The sequence below is a fragment of the Caloenas nicobarica genome, chromosome Z, assembly GCF_036013445.1.
Source record: "Caloenas nicobarica isolate bCalNic1 chromosome Z, bCalNic1.hap1, whole genome shotgun sequence".
NCBI lineage: Eukaryota > Metazoa > Chordata > Aves > Columbiformes > Columbidae > Caloenas > Caloenas nicobarica.
Genome location: NC_088284.1, coordinates 105,064,421 through 105,086,515, shown reverse-complemented (window position 1 = coordinate 105,086,515; position 22,095 = coordinate 105,064,421). Strand labels below are relative to the sequence as shown.

The 22,095-nt window shown below is 47.1% G+C and overlaps 1 protein-coding gene across 1 annotated transcript in view; it reads left to right on the top strand.

The window, feature by feature from the left end:
• The window catches only part of PLPP3 (phospholipid phosphatase 3), a 44,755-nt gene extending 23,858 nt beyond the window's left edge, over positions 1–20,897 (top strand). Inside the window, exons 2-6 of the mRNA XM_065657271.1 lie at positions 411–568; positions 5,290–5,573; positions 6,336–6,393; positions 14,279–14,455; positions 19,182–20,897. Of these exons, the coding sequence (XP_065513343.1) occupies positions 411–568; positions 5,290–5,573; positions 6,336–6,393; positions 14,279–14,455; positions 19,182–19,307 (803 nt within the window). The 3' untranslated portion in view covers positions 19,308–20,897. The remainder of the gene's footprint in view (positions 1–410; positions 569–5,289; positions 5,574–6,335; positions 6,394–14,278; positions 14,456–19,181) is intronic.
• The last annotated feature ends 1,198 nt before the right edge of the window (positions 20,898–22,095 follow it).

Here is a 22,095-nt window from a genome sequence, read left to right as displayed (position 1 = left end):
TGCACAGCTCTGGGCTGCCCTGCCGCGGGGCGCTCGGCAGAGCATCAGGCCCTCCCTGGAGAAAAGTGCCAGATTCGTTTTCATGGCTTTTAGCAGAGGGATTGCTTTAGGGATCTATTCCTGTAAGTTAATATCTGCAGTGCATGAGGCTTAACTGAAACCAGGCAGTGCAGACATCTGATAACCATAACAGAAGAGATGCTTTTTCTCCACAAGAGCAACTTGGAAAAACAAACCCCAATGCCGTTGCCTTTGGAACGATAGCAATATGAAAAGAAAAGCATCAGGAACGGTGCTGCATGGTTTGCAAGGGGTTTTCTGGTTGCTTGCTTGTTTGGTTGGTTTTGGTGAGTTGCTTGTGTTTGCCTGTATTGCTGATGGGTTTGGTTATTGTCTCCCCTTTCTTCCAGCCGGGTTGCCCTTCCTCATCATTGAAACGAGCACAATCCAGCCCTACCAGCGAGGCTTCTACTGCGATGACGACAGCATCAGGTACCCACAGAAGACGATGGAGACAATCAACGACGCAGTGCTGTGTGCTGCGGGCATCCTCATTGCCATCCTCGCTGTAAGTACCACCTCCAAAAACTCCTCTCCTGTCCCTTGGGCATCCTCCATGGCTTTTTGTCACCGGTTTAGCTGATGGCACCAGTGGCCTGTCAGTGTTGGGGGTTTAACAGCATCTTGCTGGTGTGTCCATACTGTCTACGGTTATCTGACTCCCTCATGAGCATGGAGCAGTAAACATTTGCAAATGAAAGCTTGTAACGGGAGGAATGAGATTCCTCTTGAAGCTCGTAAACAGGCCCAAAGCTGTTTGGGCAAGTCTGTGAGATCCACAAGAGTTTTTTCACCCTCCGGTAGAAGTTCAGAGTAAAAGCAAAAAGGCTTGAGTGTCAGTAAGGACTTGGCATGGTTTGTGCCTATTCAAATAACTCTTGGTATTTGCCTATTTTATAAGGTTAAGAAAAAAAAACCAACATCTTTTCAGCTAACTAGTGGCTGGAAAAGTTTCACAGGTTAGTATTAGAGTTTTAAGAGATTGTATATTACAGCCATATTAAAAAGACAATTAAGACCTTCCAGGCGGAGCGTATTCCTTGTGTCCTCATTATAAAAAGTAGTTACTGCACCACCTTCCCAATGCCTCCTCATTTCTCTTTTCCTGCCAGGTTTCCTAGAGCCGTGCTAGGAAACGATTGCATGGCGAGAGCTTTATATGTCAGCCAAAAAGCTGAATTCAGCCCATGGAGCTGAGCTTCCTTATGCCAGCACGTAACTGGTGCTGGGGCAGAAGGCAAGAGCTTCTCCTGGCTGTTGGTTAAATGCTTCCAGCTGGAGATTAAATTCCCCTATGAAAAGTACCTATGTTTTCTTTCTCACCTGCTGCCAGCACAGCTCAGGTGCTTTCCTGGAAATGTCCTTCTCTTGGTGCTTCAGCTGGAGAGGAATGGAGATGGTCAAGAGCACTTCTTCCCCTCTTGGCTTTCATCTTTCCTCGTAGGACCAATGTCACGAGTAATCGGTATTTTAGCATGGCACGGTGCCTGCTTTGGTAATACCTCATCCCCAGCCTTGCTGCTTTGTGGTGTGAATATCTCCATCATTTCCTGACCACATATAGTCGCTTAGAAAAGCAGGTCCCCAAAACTGACTTGTTCCTATGCCCCCTGCCTCCTCAAAAGGTGCCAGATCCCCAGTTCTATAAACACGGCAGAATTTTACCCTGCAGGTGAATTACCTCCGAGTGTGGAAAAGCCATAAAAATGAAATGAAAAAGCCTCTCATTTTTGTGTTACTGCCTGAGCTATCAGCACGCTGGCTCCATGTGGAGTGTGCTTCTGATCAGTAACGAGGCAGTGGCAAATACAGGAGTTGGAACAGAAATTGGAAACATAATCAGCTGCCTATGTGATCCGTCAGCTTTCTACCACGAAATAGCAGGTCAATTAAAAGAGAAAGAAAATCCCCAAAGAATTAGATGTTTCTGCCCGCGCTTCGCTGTGCCCACAACAAATGTAACTTAATAAGGTAAATTCAAAAGCTCACTTATTTGCTGCTGAGTGATGCAAATGGCTAACGAGGAATTGAAGCAACAGATTTCTTTGCTATGGCAGCATGCATGGAAAATTCAAGTCAGCCTGACCTCTTTTTTTCAGATGTAACCCAGATACCAGCATTACTGTAGCATAATAGAAATTCCTTCCAAATCCACAAAGCACTGACTCTGCTCCTCTTGCTCACAACGTTTGCCTTCAGAAGGCAGGACGGTGGTTATGAGGACTTCCAGGGACCTGGCGTTTTGGATGGCGCAGCCAAAATTTCACGCCCTTGCTTTACGTGGCGTCACGGACAGCCTAGCCCAGGGTAAAAGGTCCAGGTCATGTTTTAAATGGCTTGAGGACACCCAGAGTGCTTGTAAAGTAAACGGCAGAGACGAAGACCTTTTGCTTCAGTCAGGATGTGGGAGGATGTGCGTTTGGTTTTAATACCTATATACTTACTGACTTCAGGCAAATTTCCATGCAGATGACCCTGGAGAGGCTCGTGCCCCTGGGCTGTGTGCTCTCGCACCTCTCCTGACTGCTCTTCTTGCTGGAAGATGGTTAGTTTGGTCATCTTGAGCACAGAAGCATGTTGATGGTCCCTGGGATGGCCAGGGGAAGGTGACATTTTCCCCATCCTGAGCCTCATATGGGTAGTGCTGCTGAGCCACCCTGCATCCCCACACCTGATGGGTCCTGAAAGCCTATAAAAAATACCGAAGAAAATTAATTTCCTAGATGATCTATGTCACACAGATTAGCTGATTGTTTTACAGTTGAAGGTGATGTGCTTCAATGTGATTAGGCACAGAGAATGTTACACCAGAGACATAAGTGATTAGAAAAGCTCTAAAATTAATTACAGGCTAATTGGATTGCTGGTGATGCCTGATAATAACAATAAAATGGGCACAACAACCCAAAGTCTGGCAAAAGCATTCCTAGGCACAAAAGTGTGATATTGGCTTCTCTCTAGTGACCATCTTTCTTAAATGTGTGTGACAGTCCCCCAGGAGCTGTGCCTGTCGCATAGGCAAGGCATACGTCCCAGGCGGGTGGCTTGCCCAGAAGCACAAGGCACAAGAAGAGCTTAGTACCTTTAAGACTTCTTTTTTTTAATCTCCTTTCAGTTCATGCACATCTGTGCTGCATTAGTTTTTCCCCATCCTGCTTTATCTGGGATGGCACTGCCAAAAAAATCCAAGTTTACCCAATTTTTACCTTCTCATTAAGATTTGACCCATGGCTGTAACTAAGCAGGGAGGGTTCTTGGCTGTCCAGCAGCATGTTAGCAAGGGAATGAAGTCTCCAATTTACAATCTGCTACATGTGTGCAATTACCAGACCACCAATGGTGAGAGAAAAATATGAATCCCCAGACTTTTGTCAGTCCCTCTTTAAAAAATGGTCACATGCCTTTCCCAGGGCAAGAGTCTCAGGTTTACGTGGATGTGTTTGTGAGTTTGGAGTAATGGCACATCTGCCAGTTTCAGATGTCATCCTTAAGTTCATTTGTCCCCGCTCTGTGAAAGCCATGAGTTTTGAGCTTTGTGGCTCCTCTTGTGAATTCAGGCTTTTGGGAGGCTGCAGGTGGTGGTCATGCCCCTGTGCGGGAGCATCTGTGTCCATCCAGGACACTCTGGAGTTGCCTCCTGACAGAGGAGCAGGAGGTGCTCCAACCTCCCTTGGCGGTTCTCGTGCCAGTAGATGTCCTGGCTGGAAGCTGGTCCAAAATGGAGATAAACCGTGGTCTTTGGAGTCTCAGAGGATTAAAATGATGCTGGAGCCAGTTAGCTGCAGCTCTCCAGACAACTCCTGGTCACGACCAAGAGTAAATCTCAGTGGTGACATGTAAACCCTGAGTAATGGTGCAACCACCCAAATATTTCTGTTCATGGTAGCAAAGCGCTCTAGCTTGGCCTTTATTTTTTTATTATTATAGTTGTATCTCTCTTTGATAAAGCCTGCTTAGCTGCCGTTTCAGCTGCCTTAGGTCAGCTTTTGTTTTTTCAAGCTACGGTACGAATGAGTTCAAACAATGATACAGCTTCATCTCCTCTTAGTCTAATTGCCATACTTTTCCAATTTATTACTTTCCAAAGGTTGTGCCAAGCTTTTAAAAAAGGTAGGCAGGGGAGCCTTGTCTCCTGCATGCCGCTGGCAGGCTGCCACGTCGGAGGAATATTGCTGGCTGCTCCAGAAAGGGATTAACATGAAGGCATTTTTCCTGACAGTTAATTTTACATATCACAGTCCTTGTGACTGGAGAGGGGCAAGGCTGAAGGGGCGGCTGAAAAAAAACCAAAACAAAACAAACCTGCCTCAATTTATTACTCAGGTATGAAAACATTTAAAGTAATGAATAAAATCCTAAAGCTGTAAATCTGGAGCTCAAAAACTAGGTGTGTAATGTGGCAGAGAACAATTTAAGCCTTTGCCTCTTTGGGAGCAGTGAGACATTTGGACTTGATTTCACAGCCTGATTTTCATTAACCCACCTTTTACGCATCAGGATTATGAGAAGTAAGATCCTCTGCTCCCGGGCTGTGATTTACGGCGATATTGTCAAACAGCAGCACCCCAGTCACAAGAAATACGTGATTTGTTGCCGTGCAATGGCAATACCCATTGATATGCCCAGAAATAACTGGTGTTTGTGGAGACTTTGAGCAGCTTGAATTCGGTCTGGTGGCAGCTAATTTTGGGCCAGAATCTGAAAAGTCTGGGGCTTTCTAAGTCTTCCCTTGTTGTGCTTGTGGTTTTCAGAGGGGACGATAAGCAGGTTGTTCATTTGTTTTCCTCCAAAATCAGTTTGATACGAGGGTCATGGATCTGGCCTCTCCCTCCCAAATGCACACTCATTCTTTATCCGTTTTATGTTAATTTTTTTTCCACTATGCTGATATAGATGTGGGGCACTATGTCACTTCTGTAAAGATATGCCAATGTGCTAAACCAAAAATGTAGTGAGTTTTTTTGTTTGGTTGGTTTTGGTTTTTTTCTTGTTTATGGAATTTTTCCATAAAAAATATTTTGAACCCTGCGATCTCTTCTTGAGGGGGAAGAGGAGGAGGATGGAGAGACGCTGGGCTATGGGCTCTCTTTCCTTGCTGTGGAAGCAGATTCTTGTCTCGAGATGCTCAGAGGATGAAAAGCTGTTTTGGCTCCGCATTTGCCACTCATCACTGGTCTCGCACAGCATCTTTCCTGCTCTCTAACCTCTCTGTTGTGTTTTTCCCTGCAGATTATAACGGGAGAGCTCTACCGCATCCACTACCTGAAGGAGAAGTCGCGCTCCTTTATCCAGAACCCCTACGTGGCAGCGCTTTACAAGCAGGTGGGCTGCTTCGTTTTTGGCTGTGCCATCAGCCAGTCCTTCACAGACATTGCCAAAGTGTCCGTCGGGCGCTTGCGGCCGCATTTCCTGGAAGTTTGCGATTTGGATTTCTCCACCATCAACTGCGCTAAGGGAGTTTACATCCAAAACTACACCTGCAGGGGAAGCGACAGCAAGGTCCAGGAAGCCAGGTGAGATCCCGTGGTGTCAAAGCGATGGGTTGCTGCCACCAAAATGGTGTCTCACACTAAATATGTCTTGGGGTTTCTCTGCCAGCAATAGATGACTCAAATGCTGCTTTCTCTGCAAAGGCTGTAGCTCCATCTGCCAGCACTGGGCAGTTTCCCTCAGGAATTTTGGGATGTGGCTGAATGATATTTCTTTTCCTTTCTCTTTACTCCTACACTATTGTTTTCCTGAGTGGTTGCTCAATGTGGGAATTCACCCCAAAGCTGAGCTCATGGTGAACAGCTCAAGCTGTCCCCTGCATTGGAGAAGGGGGCTTCTCTTCCAAGGAAACTCCACACAGTCACCTCCCCTTCAAGCTCGATCAAATCCATCAGATGCTCAATTTTGACATTTCCAGGGGCGCTTTCCACATGCTGCAGTTCAGCTTCCAGAGAAATTGCTCGCTTCTTACTTCTTTACAGTTTCCTGGTTATTTGAGGCGAGACGATGAGTTATTGGGCTATCCTGGAAATAACTGTTGTCCCACGAGTAGACCAGGAAGGGACGAACAATGCGAGCATCCTGTCCATCCGTTCGCTTTCTGCCTTGCAAGCAGGCGGGGTGAATAACGAGCATTTTATAAACCAAAAGATTGGGGGTTGTGGGTCCCTCTGCTTTGGCACTGTCTCAGTAGCAGCAGGCAAGTCACCATAACACATGTAAAATTATAATGCTGTGTAAGAAGATTATAGCGGCTGGTTCTTAGCACCTGCTTTGTTTTGCAGGAAATCCTTCTTCTCCGGGCACGCATCCTTCTCCCTCTACACCATGCTGTATTTGGTGGTAAGTGACCTCAGCTTTGCTTGAGACTGATCTGTCCCCTGTCCCCCTTTCCCGAGGTGCTCACCCACGTTCAGTAGCCATAATGGCACGATGAGTGTTGGAGATGCGTTTTGGTTGAAAAAATGAGCCTGAACAGGCTGGTGATCCACTCTCGTACCTTGTGGTGTTATTTGGGATGGAGGCTCCTGGAGTGACAACTGAGCTGTGCAGCTCAGGGATATAGCCAAGGCTGCAATTAAATCCAAATCCTACTAAATCTGTGGATGACCTGTGCAATTTTGCTCACCCCAAGCTGGGTGAGTTTCAGGCAAGACAAAATTGATAGAGAGGGCAGATGCGCCATCACGGCTCTGCCGGGGGGTGAAGGCAGTTCCCAAATGTGCCAGCGGAGCAGGTGGAGCAGCCTCTGCCCGCCGGGATCCGGAGCAGAGGGCTGGGACTTGTTTTTCTTTGTCAGTGAGAAATGGCTCTGCCCTTCCTGCGCCGGGGCTGGGGCCGGGGTGGCTGCCAAGGTGCTTCCTGCTGGGGGTGCTGGACCCGCACGCAGCTTTTTGGGAGAATCTGGATAGTGACTTGTGTTTGGGAGGGCGTATTTATTTTAAAAATCAGGAAAAAATGTTTCAGATCCCTTTCAAGATCTGTGCCTCTCTATCTCCTGTAAGCTCAGACTAGCACGCAAAGAAACAGCATGGCACTGATAAAAGCATTAAACGTGAATTTTTATCTCTGAGCAGTGCTCACCCCATCCCTTTACCCTCTGAAAAGATAAGTTGCCGCTGCTCCCTTCTGCCTTTTCAGCCCTGGATCCCCCCTCCTTGTGAGCAATTTCTGTAATTTAATTACTAAGCTTTCCAGGCTGTTGGGAGCGGCATATTAAATTCTTTCCTTATTTTCCCCCTAATCTTGTTCTTGGAAAACCTTTGAATTTCTTCGGTAAACAGTTTGGCCGTTTCCTCCCAGCCACGTTACAATGCAAAGCCATCCCGAATGATGCCTTGCAGGGGGCTCAGCCCTCCGCTGCTGCATTGTGAAACTTTCTGAGTTCAGTTTGGAAACCATCCCTCACACCGGCATTTATTTATTTCCAAGGAGATCTGCAGGCAGTCAGATAAGTCAGCCTCGAGATGCTTTTGAGCCTGGCATCCGGAAAGAGCAAGGACTGCCAGCCCTTACTTATCAAGTCGGTGGTGGTTTCTTTCCAAATACTCAGCAGGATTTGGGTTGTCCTTTGAGGTATTTTTTTGAGAGATGCTCCTCTGGGGCCTTTTTGGAAGCCAGACTTGATCCTTTACCTTTTGCACAGGATCATGCCCCGCAGCATCCTTCAGGGCAGGGGACAAACCCGGGGGCCATGCCAGCGCTCGCCCCCTCCCCGCGTTTCCACCCATCTCACTTCGGCGGTGGCTGCCCAAAGTCACCAGGGCTTGACCCTGTTTCTGCAGGGCACTAGGCAGACCATGTTGCTTTGCCAGACTTTTTTTCCACGTTCTTCTGAAAAGCCAGTGGTTATGCAGCAAGCGAGAAGCGAAACGGCCTGTGGCAGCACAGCAGGAACGCTGGTGTCTGGAGAGCCAGTGGCAAGGGGTGTACTAGCCACCCCCAAACTGCTTTGCACTAATGCTTGCTGCCTGATTTTAACTTTGCAGCAGGCTTCAAAAGTGGTGTTTAGTTCCCGTGTAACACTTCAGAGCAGAAAGATGCCTCCGATCTCTCTTTGCTGCCCTTCCCCATCCCCATATGGGAGCACCTGGGCTATCAGCAGCCTCTGCCCTTCTCCCTGACTGATTCGGGACAACAGGCTGCTCCGCTTATCCCTCTCCGTGGAGGGATTTTGACACCCAGTCCCTTAAGAGTGATTTTATTTAATTTTTTTCCTTGTCTCAAAACTGGGATAAGGTTGGTAGAAGGCTCCATCTGACCAACTGTTCAAGTTGCTTTGTGCCTTAAAAGGTCAGGGGAAAAATTACACCAAGTGTTCAGTCATAAATTAAAGGGAGAAAAAGGCAACCTGAGACAAGACAGTGTGGTGTGGTGCATATCAGAGGTGAGAAAACGATGATCTTAAGGGTCTTTTCCAACCTAAATGATTCTATGATTCGAACTGGTCTAGCAGCACTCTGCTCTCCATCGCTCCAGCTCCCTGGCCACTGCCAGAGTCTGAATGCGAATTCTCATAGAAAAAGGGAGGCAGAAAATCTGTCATGTTGGAGAGGCTGATAATATACACAGTTGTGGTTTTTTTTTAAAAAATAAAATGAGGTTATAATAATGCAGAGGGCTTTATTTAATGTGAAATAAACCCTTCTGTCTTGCCCAGCTCAGCGACTGAGTGGGTTTTTGGAAGCCTGGTTAGAAATGTGTCATCCACCATGCCAGCACCTGCAGGAGGTGGGTTTGATGGATTTAATCAGGGAATTATCTCAATCAAAACAAAACAGTGGTTCTCCAGTTCCTGGGAAGTGAGGGCTATGCCACAGTAGGTTGCTGCCAGCGGTTTGGGTACCGGGAGTTTGCCGAGAGCCTTTGCAGAGTTTGGGGTTGTCGTGGGGCTGCGGAGGCTTTGCTGATCAGCCATGTCCTGAGTGCATTCCCTGTTGAACAATACTTCATATTTCAAGGATAAGTCACTTCCCGTCTTTCCTGGTGTTCCCTGGCTTTACTCTTGGAGCCTGTTCTGAATTATAATGTTTTTAAGTGTGCCTCACCTGGTGGAGACAGATGCCAGAAAGCTTCAGTCAGTCTTTTAAAAGATACCTGAATTCCCACGCATCCCACAGGTCTTTGCCTGCACCGTGGGGCTGGATTTGCCCAGGCATTTGGTGGCCAGTGGATCATAGAACTGTAGAATAGTTTGGGTTGGAAGGGACCTTCAAAGCTCATCCAGTGCCCCCCCTGCCATGAGCAGGGACATCTTCACCCAGCTCAGGTTGCTCAGAGCCCCGTCCAGCCTGGCCTGGGATGTCTCCAGGGATGGGTGACCATGACTTCCCCATCACCCAGCGCAGCAGCAGTGCCCGGTGGTGTTCATCAAGGAGAAACGGTTTGGCCATGGGTTCCTAGTAGAAAAAACATGAGTAGATGTCAAGCCCTGGAGGGCTTTGGGGGAAAAGTCCCAGGGAAAGGCACTTGCAACCCAGTAAAATCTCCTGGGATTTAGTTCTAAACACTGAGACTTCAGGGCTAAGTTTCTCGCAGCCTTCTTGTCACAAGAATACCCAATTAACATCGGGCCTTTGTATAAAAAATTGAAAAGGGGAAATTACACTTGGGTAATCCTCTTTGTCTGTATTTTCCTTGCTTTGTTACTCCTTGGCTAAGCGAGCCTGTAATACATATTTATAGCAGGCTGAGGAAAGAGGAGGCATGTAACAGCTTATTCCATGCAGCCCTCTGGACCTGACCCACACATCTTGGTTTTGTTTTGCTGGACATGGGGAGTCTTTGCAGAGAGCGATGGGGGATTTCTACTCCCCTTCATGGCATGAAGTTGCCGAAAACTGCACAGAAGATGCGGAAAAACTAAATATCAGAAAAGCCAAATTAATATCTCTCAGCAATGTTGGCTGATTCTGGATAAAACAGGACTAAAATAGGGCAGTCTGCATATTTAATGTGCATTGGTGGATGAGGCTGAAGTCTTCAGATCAGAATGGGGTTTAGTGTGTTCTACTCACTTACATGAACAATTAGAGATGTTGCTGGTTCTGTGCATAGGGGTGAGCGTGAGGGTTCTCTCTGGGTTTCTTGCTGAAGGCTGGAGAAGGTCCCAGTGCCCCGGTGCTGCTGAGTGATGACGTGCCCATATGAAGGAAACTCCGTGGTGGTTGTGGACTTGGAGTCAAGTTTAGAGATGACCTAAGTAAGAGGATAAACTGGAATTACGTCAGATGTGAACTGCGTTGCTGTACCGATGGGGATATTCCCGATGGGGTGGAAGGATGCTGTACACCCAGCAAAGGCAAGGAAGAGGCAAACAACTCATCCATTTGGTACTGGGAGGTCTTTGCCCTACTCCTGTCTTTGTCCCCTGGCCATCTTGGTGCTAAAAGCCGAATTTTGCAGTTCCCCTTCCTCCAGCTGGCTTTGCCCAGCCAAGGCAGTGTGTTACACTGGGGTGAGTTTGAGTGTGAGGGGTTTTGGCCCTGTACTACTTTGGGTACTGCTCTGTTTGCGGATGGGGCTGGAGATGGAGGTGACTTCAGGTCAGACAGTCAGAAACAAGACCAGCCATTTCCCAGAAGGAAGCCTTAGCTGTGACTAAGGGACGTGGGTGATGGAATTCAGCTTTGTGGTGGGAAGAGTGTGAACAGGACGGGGTTTCTGGGTGGCAGAAAGCCCCGGGAGGCTGGAGGTGATGCTTTTAGCCCATGTCCTCTGCCAGCTCCTCCTAGATGGGTTTATTCAGGGGTTGCATGTGGCTGCAGGCTGTTCCCACCAGCATCGTGGAAGTCCCCTGGCAGAAGAATAGTGATATGACGTCCTTCAAACCATCTGCTTTGTGGTAACTCAGCCTCTGCCAGGAGACAGTGGATGGTGGGAGCTCCAAATAACTCCTGCTTTGTGTGATCCCGTTTCATTCCATCCACCCTTGCTTCTCTTGATGCTCCTCCTGACTTTAACTGCCCCATGATGGTCTGTGGTGGAAATAACCCTGGTTGTGGTCTTGCTCCTCCATCCCCTCCCAGGAAGGGCTCCATCTAGCCCACATTCCCATCCAAATCTGGCAGTCCTTAGCAGGCAGCACTTCAGATTTGCTCCCAGGTTTAAAAACAAAATAAAATCTTCTAAAGCGGGTTTTTGGATAAATTGCCTGGAACTTCCCGTTTCTTAGTACTAGCACTAATTCCTGTTTTAGGGAAATTCTCATCCTTTCAGCTCCCAAGCCCCCCTTTTGCTTTTTGACCTTATTTTATTAACTAGTTTTTTCTTTCATACCGAGGGCAGAGGCAAAGTTTGGAGCACCCCAAGGCTCGCCTTTAAAAGTACTTAGAGGTCCTCAGCACCCCGGTGTTTAAGCACAGTTTTGGGTATTCTTCATGCTTATAATAAGCCTGTGGGATATGAAAAGTGCTGTTATTATCCTCTTATTTTTTTTCTTTATGAATGGAAACTAAAGAGCAATTTTCCCAAGACTCTTATTGCAGCAGTAAAAGCAGTTCAGCTGAGATCGTCACACTGATACTGTGGTGCCTGATGCATCTATTCAGGTGGGCTTTACATCTCCAAATGCACAGGTGTGGGTGTAAGTCGGGTGCTGGGGACTTGAGCATCACCTAGCACACCCCATATGTTGCCATGCTGCCTTCGCACACCTTTTCTAGGGCTAAAGTGTGTAGATTAGGCACACAGTTCAGCGCCGTGCTCTGGAAGGAGCGAGTCAGTGTACTAACACATGTGGTTTTTAATTTCTTCAGCCCCAAAAGTATCTGCTTTATGGTGCGTTCAAACTCAAGGTTAGCTTTTTATTCCTGATTATTAATTGGTACTTTGCTTTCTCACCTATAGATGACCAATTTAGTCCAAGTTTGTGGGATGCAATGATTTGAGGGGATGTCAAGGCTGTGCAAAAGGGACAAATGTCAGATTACCCAGCAGCAAATTTCTTAAGGGGTTTGATGTGACAGAGCCTCATGACTAAAGTCAGATTTTAGGTTTCAAGTCTTTCTGGTAGAACAAAGACTAATAGTTTATAAGACATAATACTTGGTGCTAATTTTGCTCTGCAATAACATACGGGAACCTGAGTTTTGCACTGTGACCTGGTCTGGGCTGAGACTCTTGAATGTGAAAATAATCCTGAACCTAAACCATAGCAGTTGGAGCACATTTTATCTTTTCTGTGCTTCAAAAATGCTACCGTCTAAAAATGCTACTGTCCACAAATGCTATTTTTTTCAAGGGACATTGTCCCTACACTGGGAAGTTGTATTTCAAGATGTCAGGATCCTCAGCTCTCTGTCATCATCTTCCCTGAATACATCCCAGGATTATCGTGCCTGCGCAGTTTATTCTCAGTGGCAGATCACTGGGTGTGTAAGTACCATGGCAGTGAAAATTCAGCCAGCCTAAGGATTGCAAACTAAAAATGCACTTCCTTGCTAATGAACTGCGTAGATATTTGCTTGCAGGATGAAGTGCCTGCTGTTAAATCACTGCAAACGTCTGTGCAAGATGGGGTTGTGCTATTTTACAGTTCCAGCTCAGGGTGGCTGCATTTAACCTGGAGGGAAAGCACCTCCTCATCAGTGGTGTTATATTTGGGGTTTTTTTGGTTGATTGGCTGGGTTTTGGTGTTGGTTGGTTGGTTTGTTTTTTAGATATTCCTGGGCAAAACGTGCCTCCTAAATTTGGTATGTTGACTCCTCTTTCTCCTGAGCATAGAAATTGTCATCACAAATTAGAGAACCAGCCCAGTGGTCCATTCACTGGGTTACATCAGCATGGACTCGCTGTGGGGATCTAGAGAGCTGTAACTCATCCTGTAGCATCGTTGTACACCAGTTTGCATGGTGTGAGGTGTGCGCCGTGGTGACGTGGCTCCGTTCCCAGACTCAGGCTGGTTTGCAGATATATTTCCCAGAACCGTAATGCACGTTAGCCAGTGCTGAGCTGTTTTGGTACAGCTCTGTTCCATGTTAATTGGCTAACAATTTGGATAATTTGGAGCATCTGCTCCATTCAAATGACATGATGTTTCATTTCCTCTAGAGAGCCCAGTGTGTGTTCTTTACAAAAAGGGGTAAATATAATGTTTATGCAACAGCCAAACATACTAAATTGGCCAAAATGATACTTCCTCCTTATCAACTTCCCAATTAATTCTGCTTTTATAGATAAATGGTGTCATTCAGTTATTTGTGGTTTCAGGGAACCCAGCGAGAGCTTCGTTCCCTTTTACATCAAGACGGTGTAAACTGCTCTGGGTGTGTAAAAGGGATTGTAAATGGGTATTAAACTCCTTTCCAGCCCTCTGATGTTGCAGAGTCCCACGAAGCGTGCTGGGTCTGACTTCTGCTCCTTCATTTAGGAACAGGCAGAAAATATTCGCCTGACTGAGCCTGTGGGCAGCTGCAGGAGCCGAGCAGAATTTTCCAGGCACTTTGACACCTTTTGAGCCTTTGAGTGTGTCTCTCCTCCCCAAGCCCGAGGGCTGCTGTGGTGTCCCTCCCTTCCCACAGCCTTCCTCCCCACGCTCATCCCTGGGCAGCGAGTTGCCATTTTCCTGCCCTCTCTTCCTGCCCAGCTTCCCGGTTCCCACAGGAACCAGCCGTGCCCACCAGCCGAAACAGAAATGGGCCCAAGATGGTCACGAGGGGACACAAAATGTCCGTTTGATGTCATGTCAGCTTCGTCATTTTGGGTCGAGCAATCCCTGGGGCTGGCTCTGGAGGTGTGGCATGCTGCATTGATGCTTGTTTTGCCTCTGAGAGATGCTGTGGGTCCTGCGTGCGGCCGATTTGGGACCTTGCTTCTGTTACGCGCTAAATAGTGATGGGGAGGAATTTCCTTATGTGGCCTGATGGGATGTTGTGTGAAGGCTGAAGCGGTGCTGCGGTGTGAGCTGGGATGCAAGGGGTCCCAAGTCCCTGGCCCTGGCTCACCCAGGAAGGGCCGTACCCATCCACCTCTGCCCACATCCCCTCCGTGGGTTAAAATCCCTCCAGCTCCATTCCCCTCTGCGTGATGGAGGCCACATATTTCCAAGGAGCATCCTTCTTCTTTGGCAGCTCCCCGCTCCTTGAGCCACAGGGGTGCAGGTGCCCCACAGCCAGCCCCACAGCCCGGTTGCAGCTCTGCATGCACATTTGGGGCACAGCCTCCCCTTTGCTGCCCTCAAATTAACACAACCTTTTTGTTTTCCTCTCCTCTCCTCTCCTCTCCCCAGTTTTATCTGCAGGCCAGATTCACGTGGAAAGGAGCCCGCCTGCTCCGTCCCCTCCTCCAGTTCACCCTCATCATGATGGCGTTTTACACCGGCCTGTCCCGCGTGTCGGACCACAAGCATCACCCCACCGACGTGCTGGCGGGCTTTGCACAGGGAGCCCTGGTGGCTTATTGCGTGGTGAGTACCCCAAAGTGCGCGAGGAAAGGCAGCGGGGATGCTGGTGGGGGTTCTCGCATAATAGTGTGCTCCGGGGACTTGGTCTGGTGTCACCGCGTGTCACAGAACGTGTAAACCTCGTTTGCAGGTGGAACCTACCAGTTGCAGCCTGATGGTGGGTTCTCTGATGGGCACCCAGCAAAGGAGGGTGCACCCGCCGGTGATATCCCCTCCCCGTGAGCAAACGCTGGTGCTGTGCTGGAGGAGTGAAGCAATTCCTCTAGTCTCCCACCAAACAAACTGCTTATTCGGCAAAAAATGCACAATCCAGCTCAAAGCTGTCCCCTGGGAGCGAGGGCTGGTGTCTCCGAAGCGAGGGGAGGCAGGAGGATGCCTTAGCTGGGTGGTGGGTTTTTAACATAGCAAAAGCTCCCGTGAGAAAACAGCAAACAAAAGCCGTGCACGCTTGTCCGTGGCTGCCTAGCTTGTTCTCATGCAATTTACTTTCCAAAGAGCGACCTGATTGCGCAGCCCCATAACTCGAAGTGACACATGTCAATGTTTAAAGTGGGCAGGCTGGGGATGCGGGGTCGGGTGGCTGCCTCACAGAGAAACAAAGGGACTGGGAGTTGTGGTCGTTCTTGTGTCTATGTGAACTGAAAGCAGGATTTTAACAGCTTACCACTTTCTTGGTGTTGTGGAGATTTTTTTTTTTGGCTGATCTAAAAGTAAAGCGGCCCTGGAGGCAAGGAGTTAAGTTTGCTAATGTTATATATTTTGCAAGGAGAGAAAATAGCTTATTTATGTGCTTTCCACTCATTGATAGTATTCCAAAGCCAAGACAAAAATGGCATTGTTGGGAAGTTTTAATGAAGTATTATTAACTCTGAGCAGTAGCTTTTGGGTTTTGCTGTTGCCTGATGCCAGTGTCCCATGAGGGGCCAGCAGTTTCAAAGGGAAAACCAGAGAAGTGTGTGTACACAGAGATATGCTGCTGTAACGCCTGCTCACAGCAACAGCGTTACAGGTTCTGTGTCCTTCACACCAATATTTTCAGGGTGTTTCTCCAAATCCTGGAAATCTTTCCCTATCCCACCAGTCAGCCGTAGCCCTGTACTGGCCTCCCTGTGGAAAAGAGGCTCTGGGCGACGTGGGGAGCGATGAAGCAGCATGTCTCAGTCCAGGTGCCCGAATTTGTATCGTGTGAGTTTGTCAAGACACCAAATGCACATCGCCAGGCAGTTTTACAGGGGAGTATTTCATTCTCCCTGTGCCTTCCTGCTTGGGAAGAGGGACCAAGTGATCCATCCATGGATCCCAGCGGTGGTTTCAGAAAGACAATAGCTCTCCGGATGCTCGGAACGGGTGTCCGGATGCGTCCTGACCGGGATGAGTGGCAGGGCTGGCCGTCCTCTCCCGTCCTGTCCCTCCGGCAGCTGGAAGCTGTGCTGGGAAGGGGAGGCTGTGGTGGTGCTGGGCCGGTTTTCCTGCGTCGAGGCAGAACTGACATGGGAAGCAGCTGCCTGGAGTTTCGCAGGCAGGCGCGGGTTTGCCTGCGAGCCCGGGGCAGCCTGCGCTGCTCTGCCCAGCTGGTTGGTGGAGGGAGCTGTTGTCTCCTGCAGCCTTTGCAGACATGGTGTGGTGGCTGGGGACATCTCAGGCGGCAGCTTAGGATTTGGACAGGCTTTAAACCCAACCCTTGCTCTGTTCCATCAGCTTGTGAGGAACCAGCAATATGTTCTTGTTCTCTTAAACCTGGCTTTGCTGGCGTGAGCCATTGCCTCAGAGGGGCCGGCAGATTTTCCTCCCTTTTGGGAGGTGGCAGCAAGGGACAAGGGGAAGAGTCGCCTTGAGACTCCCTGGAGTTTGCATGAAATGGGGTGTTTAGCAGCTTTTTCCTAAAATTATTGGTATATCAGAGCAATTACTGGTATATCCTGGGGGTCCTTGCCCAGGTCTGGTATCCAGCTTTCGTGCATGGGATGCTCTGAAGAAGAGGGAGGGACCTGGAGACTCATCACCTCCAACCCACCCTGGGTGCTCCCAGAAACTCCTTCCCCCAGCAAAGCCTGCAAAAGTCTGTTCCGATGATAGTCAGGGGCTGTTAAAAGACCATAGTTTTCAGGCTGTAATTTTTCAGTGGAAACCAATTGTGGGTTTCATCTCCAAGGGCTGCCAAAGCTTAAGTTCAGGTTGTGCTGCAGCAGACACGTTTGTCCTTCAGTGCCTGAAATAACAAGCAGAAGACATTTGTGTCAAGTGCTTCCTGCTGATGAAACATTCAGACTTGGATCCAGGGTGAAATACGATGAGAATTTCTTAAATGCAAATAGTTTTTACGTGCATTCTAGGCAGCCTGTTGTGTGTCATGTAGTTTACATCTCATCTGATGGAAGGAGAAATGGGGAGGCGTCCCAAGGATATCCTCCTCCTGTTGCTCTGGTTAGCTCGAATGAGTTGTTTTAACCTCTCTGTACATGATTAAGGATTTTTTCAATATCATGAAAAGGAATGGGAATTGTTAAGTAGCAGTATAAGATATTGGCTTCCTTTGTAAAATACGCACTCAGCCTTCTGCCATCAAGTTTTCTTTATGGGTGGAGAGCACCTTCTACAGGAAATGGAGCTAATCCAAGTGAAAAACTTTGCACGTTTATTAGTCCTTTTTTGTGTTAAACAGTTCGAGCATTAGGAGGATTTAACATACTGTTTTAACCCCCAAAGATCATGTTTCATGATTCTTATAAGTGTTTATATAACCTCCAGCCATGTTAAAGTGAAATACAGTTTAAAGAGAAATAAGACCTCTTACCCAGTCTCTGAATTAAACCCTGAAAAGCAGTGAGCAGCACAGTAAAAGCTAAAATACTCAGGATGACAGTCCACCATAACTCATTCCTGTACAAAATAAGGACCAGGCTCGGTGTAATCCCCATATGCTTCTTGCACTCTGCAATCTCCTACCATAAATTGATTTGCCGTGGTTATCTGGGTGCAGAAATTGGACATCTTTTTGATTGAATCCAGCTCTTCGAGGTGGGCAAGTGAGCAAGATGGCATCAGAAATGCGCCGAGCCGGCCAAACGGGGGTTTTACAGTTATTAACGACCCAAAAGAAAACCATTTCCAGAGCAGTTCAATGTGCTTTTATACTGTGATGCTGCAGCAAGAGGCCAGGCTCCAGCTTGTGATCCTCGGCGGGTCCAGCTGGATCCTGTTATTTAACCAAAGGTACAAATGCTGCCACTTGGATGCCCTGTAAACAACTTTATCAGCTCTGTTATACAACTAGGCGGCCAGACACCAACACGTACACCCAAAAAAGAACTGGTTTGTATGTCAGCTCCTTCCCTGCTTTACCACCCAGCAATAAAAGCCAAGCAACAACAGCTCAGCTTCCTGCATCCCCAGTTATAATTGTAGGAGTAAATTGCCACTTAGAGCAGCTTCACTGTTCAGCTCAGTTCCTTATCTGCCCATGCTGATAGGAACCTGCAAAAGTTGTTTCCAAGGACGACTTGACCTGCTGCGTAGGGCTTTGGGTAGCTAGAAAATGTGGAGTTGCAGAGGGGAAAACCTTTGCTCCCTCCCTTTGTTACCCAGCCTGGATGTGCTAAACTAATATTATTCCTTTGAGCACCTGGGACTTTTTTTTTTTTTCCTTCTCTGATTTATCTTGTTGCTTAAATGTTGCATCTGAGTACTGTGGGAGAAAACTCAAATGTGCTGCTAATTCCTACAACCATGTGCTGCTCCTCCCTGGCTTCAGCTCAGCAAACCCACAGCTCAGTCCGAATTATCGGTGTTCAAGGATGTCTGAGATGAGACGGGAAATTTGGGCTGGCAGAGGCAGTTGGCAGCAGGACCAAACCTTGGGGCTTTGGTGCCAACTAAGAAAACGATGAATCCTCACCATTTTTTGCCCCATCCAGAGGATCTGTGCTCTCTGACTCTTTTCCCTTCTGGCACGGGGCTGAGGTTTGGCAAGGGAGAAAGTGCCGCGGTCCTGGAGGGCTGATAAGCTTTGTGCAGCGCCTGCCAAGGGAGGATGTGGAAGTTTCCTTCCAGTACTTTGTTTCTTATTGTGTTGCTACCTCCTGAAATTGCCAAGTGCTGGCTTTTTCACATCCGGGAGAGGGGTTACATCACGGGATATTTAGGAAGAAGTAGTCAGGAATAGCTCCTCCTCTCCTTAGGCTTTGGCTTTAGGACCAGACCCTGGCTCCATACCAGTGCCTTGGTGGGGCAGAAGGAGAGCATCACTCACCGTTGACTCATTGCTGATAACTTTTCACACAGCTTTGATTTGAAAGCTTTTAATTGCCTACCTGATGTCTGGCTGAATTAATTGTTTCACACTAACTCCATCCCTAAAAACACTCACCATGAGTCAGGCCAGCCCTGTGGAGACCTTTGTTATTTTATTGGAGTGTGGGCCATGTATCTGTTTCCTGGCTTTTCAACCTGTTCAGCAGAGGTTTGGTTATGGCACTCGGTGATTACGCAGTGAGAAATCAAATTGTTTTTATGCCGTGTTTTGTGAGGTCTGAGCCTTTTTCCGTATTGTACAGAAAGGTGGTAGCAGGTGCTTGGGATTTCACAGCTACCAGTGTTACGGGCAGGCATTCAATTGCACAGAAAGTGCTATTTTTGAAGTTTAATGATATGCATATATCCTGTAAACCAATTTTTTGAACAAAGCATCACCCAGAGTGGCTAAGTTTGCCTTTTGTGCTTATTCCTACAGGTGTTTTACGTCTCCGATCTCTTCAAGCCCAAGACAAAGACTTGCCTGCCTCCACCGCCCATCCGGAAGGAGATCCTTTCACCTGTGGACATCATTGAGCGGAATAACCATCACAACATGGTGTAGACCTTTGAGAAATTGGATGGGTGTTGTATTTTATTTTAATTTTTTTTTTTTTTCAAAAAAATGACTGCTGACAGCAACTACCTGCTGCTCTCAAATCTCATCAGACAGTAGAATGTAGGGAGAGACTTTCTTGCCCGACCAGTAAAGTCTTACTCTGTGGTCTTTTCAACTTACGACACTTGGATGAAAGGGTAGTGGTCAACTAAGTCAAAAGCGACAACGAGAAAGAAAAACACAAAATACAAAAGCCGAACAAACAAAGAGAGGTGCCGGAGTTCTGGATGTGCAATTGGTTTGAGTGTTCATGTTGTAGTGAACGCCAAATTGTTCATAGCCTAATGAACACTAAGGGATTTTTGGAAAGCTGGCCATCTTAGGGTTTTTTGCTATGAAGATTTCCAATGCCTGCAAGGAAAAAAAAAACCAAACAAACAACAACTCACGACTAAGTTGTATAGCACTATATACGAGAAACAGCACTGAGTCAAGATCTGGGATTGGTTTGTAAGAGTTGCTTTTTTTGTCTTTTTTCATACTAGTTTATTTTTGCCTCCTCTATTCCATACTGTGACTTAGTTTAGAAGAAGCTTGCCAGGTCAAAGATCTCTGAAGGGTCTCGGTTCACACTACATGCCTTTAACGAGCAGTCCTGAGACGCGCAGTGAGGCTGAATAACTCCATCCTCCGCACAGAGAAGCCACATTTCTTCCTCTCCGCTCGCTCCCCGGCGAGGGTTCATCCTGCCTGAGCCCCCCCTACAAATGGCCCTTCATGCAAAGAGCATCCTCCGCCTCCCAGCCATCCCCCCTCCCAAAAAGAAAAAAATCACAGCAGATTTTCTGCGTGCCCACGGGAGCTGGCAGTTCACAAGTGGGTAGCAGCGGCTCTGCCGAAGACGCGTTCGCACTACGACCTCGGGGCTGAGTCCTGGGGATAATTTTTTTTATTCTGCAGTTTCGGGACGGGCTGCTGGGCGGCACGTCCCAGCCTGGGTGTCAGTCAGTTTGTGCATCCTCCTCTCCCTCCTCTTTCTCCTCCTCCTCCTCCCTTGGGCACCGCAGTGCACGCCACGGCAGGTACCAGATCCTGTGCTCCGCTCGGTGACACCAGTGGTAAATCAGTTGTACCTATATCAAGTGTGATGATTTTTTTTTTTTTTTTTTTTTTTTTTTTGCCTGGAAACCACAGGTTCTTGGTTTGCAGCCCTTTCACAGAGCACGTTTGCAAAGGGATCCCGCAAAGCATGCAGAATGGCCATTTGCACATCCTTCTTACAGAATCCGTCCTATCATTTCAACTATAGCAAGCTATGATTTTTTTATATATATAAATATTATATAAATAATGTATAAAACCTTAAAAATTAACTATGTAAAATATTATTTCTGAAACAATTTTAGATATACCCACTATGACTATAAACTGTGTCCTGACCTGTGTTATTTACTTTTTGCTGCTTTAAAAAGCATTGAATTAATTTTTTTATAGTCAACTAAAATATTGTAGTTCTGTGGTAGTAATATTTTAATGAAAATAACTACAATTAGAGACATTTGTATAAAAAAAACATATTAAATTGTCTGTATTTTTGTAATGTTCCATTTTGTAAAGAGAAGAATATTCAAAGACTTTTGTAGAATACAAAATTGAAGTTTGTATCTGCGAAATTATTGCTGTATAGATGTGCTTTTTAAATAAAAGCTCATAACACAACTAAACATCCCGGTGTGAGTTGCGTTCTGCCTTTGGGTTGACCTTCCCCTGCCAGAGAAATAGGGCCCTTGCCCAGCAGGAAGATTGGGGGTGACCTTTTGGGATTTGATGATGCACAAGGGCATCTGGATAAAAAGGAACTCGATGCCACTTTTGATGGACATCTGAGAAGGTCCCACGAGCTCTTGGTTGGGGAGGGTGTGATGGGGACACTCGGGGGTTTGCATTGAACTGCTCTTGGCTATGCCCAGTCTTTGAGCAAATCTGATTTTATTGGGGGCATCCCTTTTTCTTTAGCAGTATTATAAGCTTTAAAGAAATATTATTGAAATAAAATAGAATCTTGAAGAGCCACAGTCCAGGTGCTTGGTGTTCTGGACAGCCCCTGCCTAGGAAGGCTCACAACTCTGCTCTGAAACAACACCTTTTCCATGAAAAACAGACACTTTGCAGATGAACAAAAAGCTTGCAGCTCTCTGGGTTGCAAAGATGTGGGTGGAAGGGGAAAAGAAGAAGAAAAAAACAAGTCCACAACATGTGCTCAGATATGTGCATGTGCACAGTATACAGTTACAAGGCAGCCTTAATTTTTTTTTTTTTTTCCTCCTCCTCCTACAGAAGAAAATGAACTTCTCGGCAGTGACACACGGACAGAGCTGCTTTTCGGCCACTCCTTGGGTGAACCGCATCAGCGAGATAACGCGGCACAGAAATAATTTGCAAGAATGCATGACAGGAAGCGAATACCACATCAAACTGCAAATAAGCAGCAGGTGGAAATTAAGTAAGCAGAACTCAGCTAGCATTTGCTATTATCCTAATTAGTCGTAATATTTTATTATGCATGGAAAAACTTTGCATTTAGGACAGGTGTGAGTTTTCAAGGTGCCGTGTGTGATTTGAAAGCATTAGGGGGCTGAGTGTGTTGTAGAGGTGAGACTTTAACTTCAGGGCCATGGCTGTGAAGACAGACTCGTAATCCCCAGTTTATCTCCAAAATATGCTAAGAAAAGTGCTTTGCATCTTAACCCCCAGCTACTTGGAAGAAAACAGGAATACAGATGTCTGGGTGAAA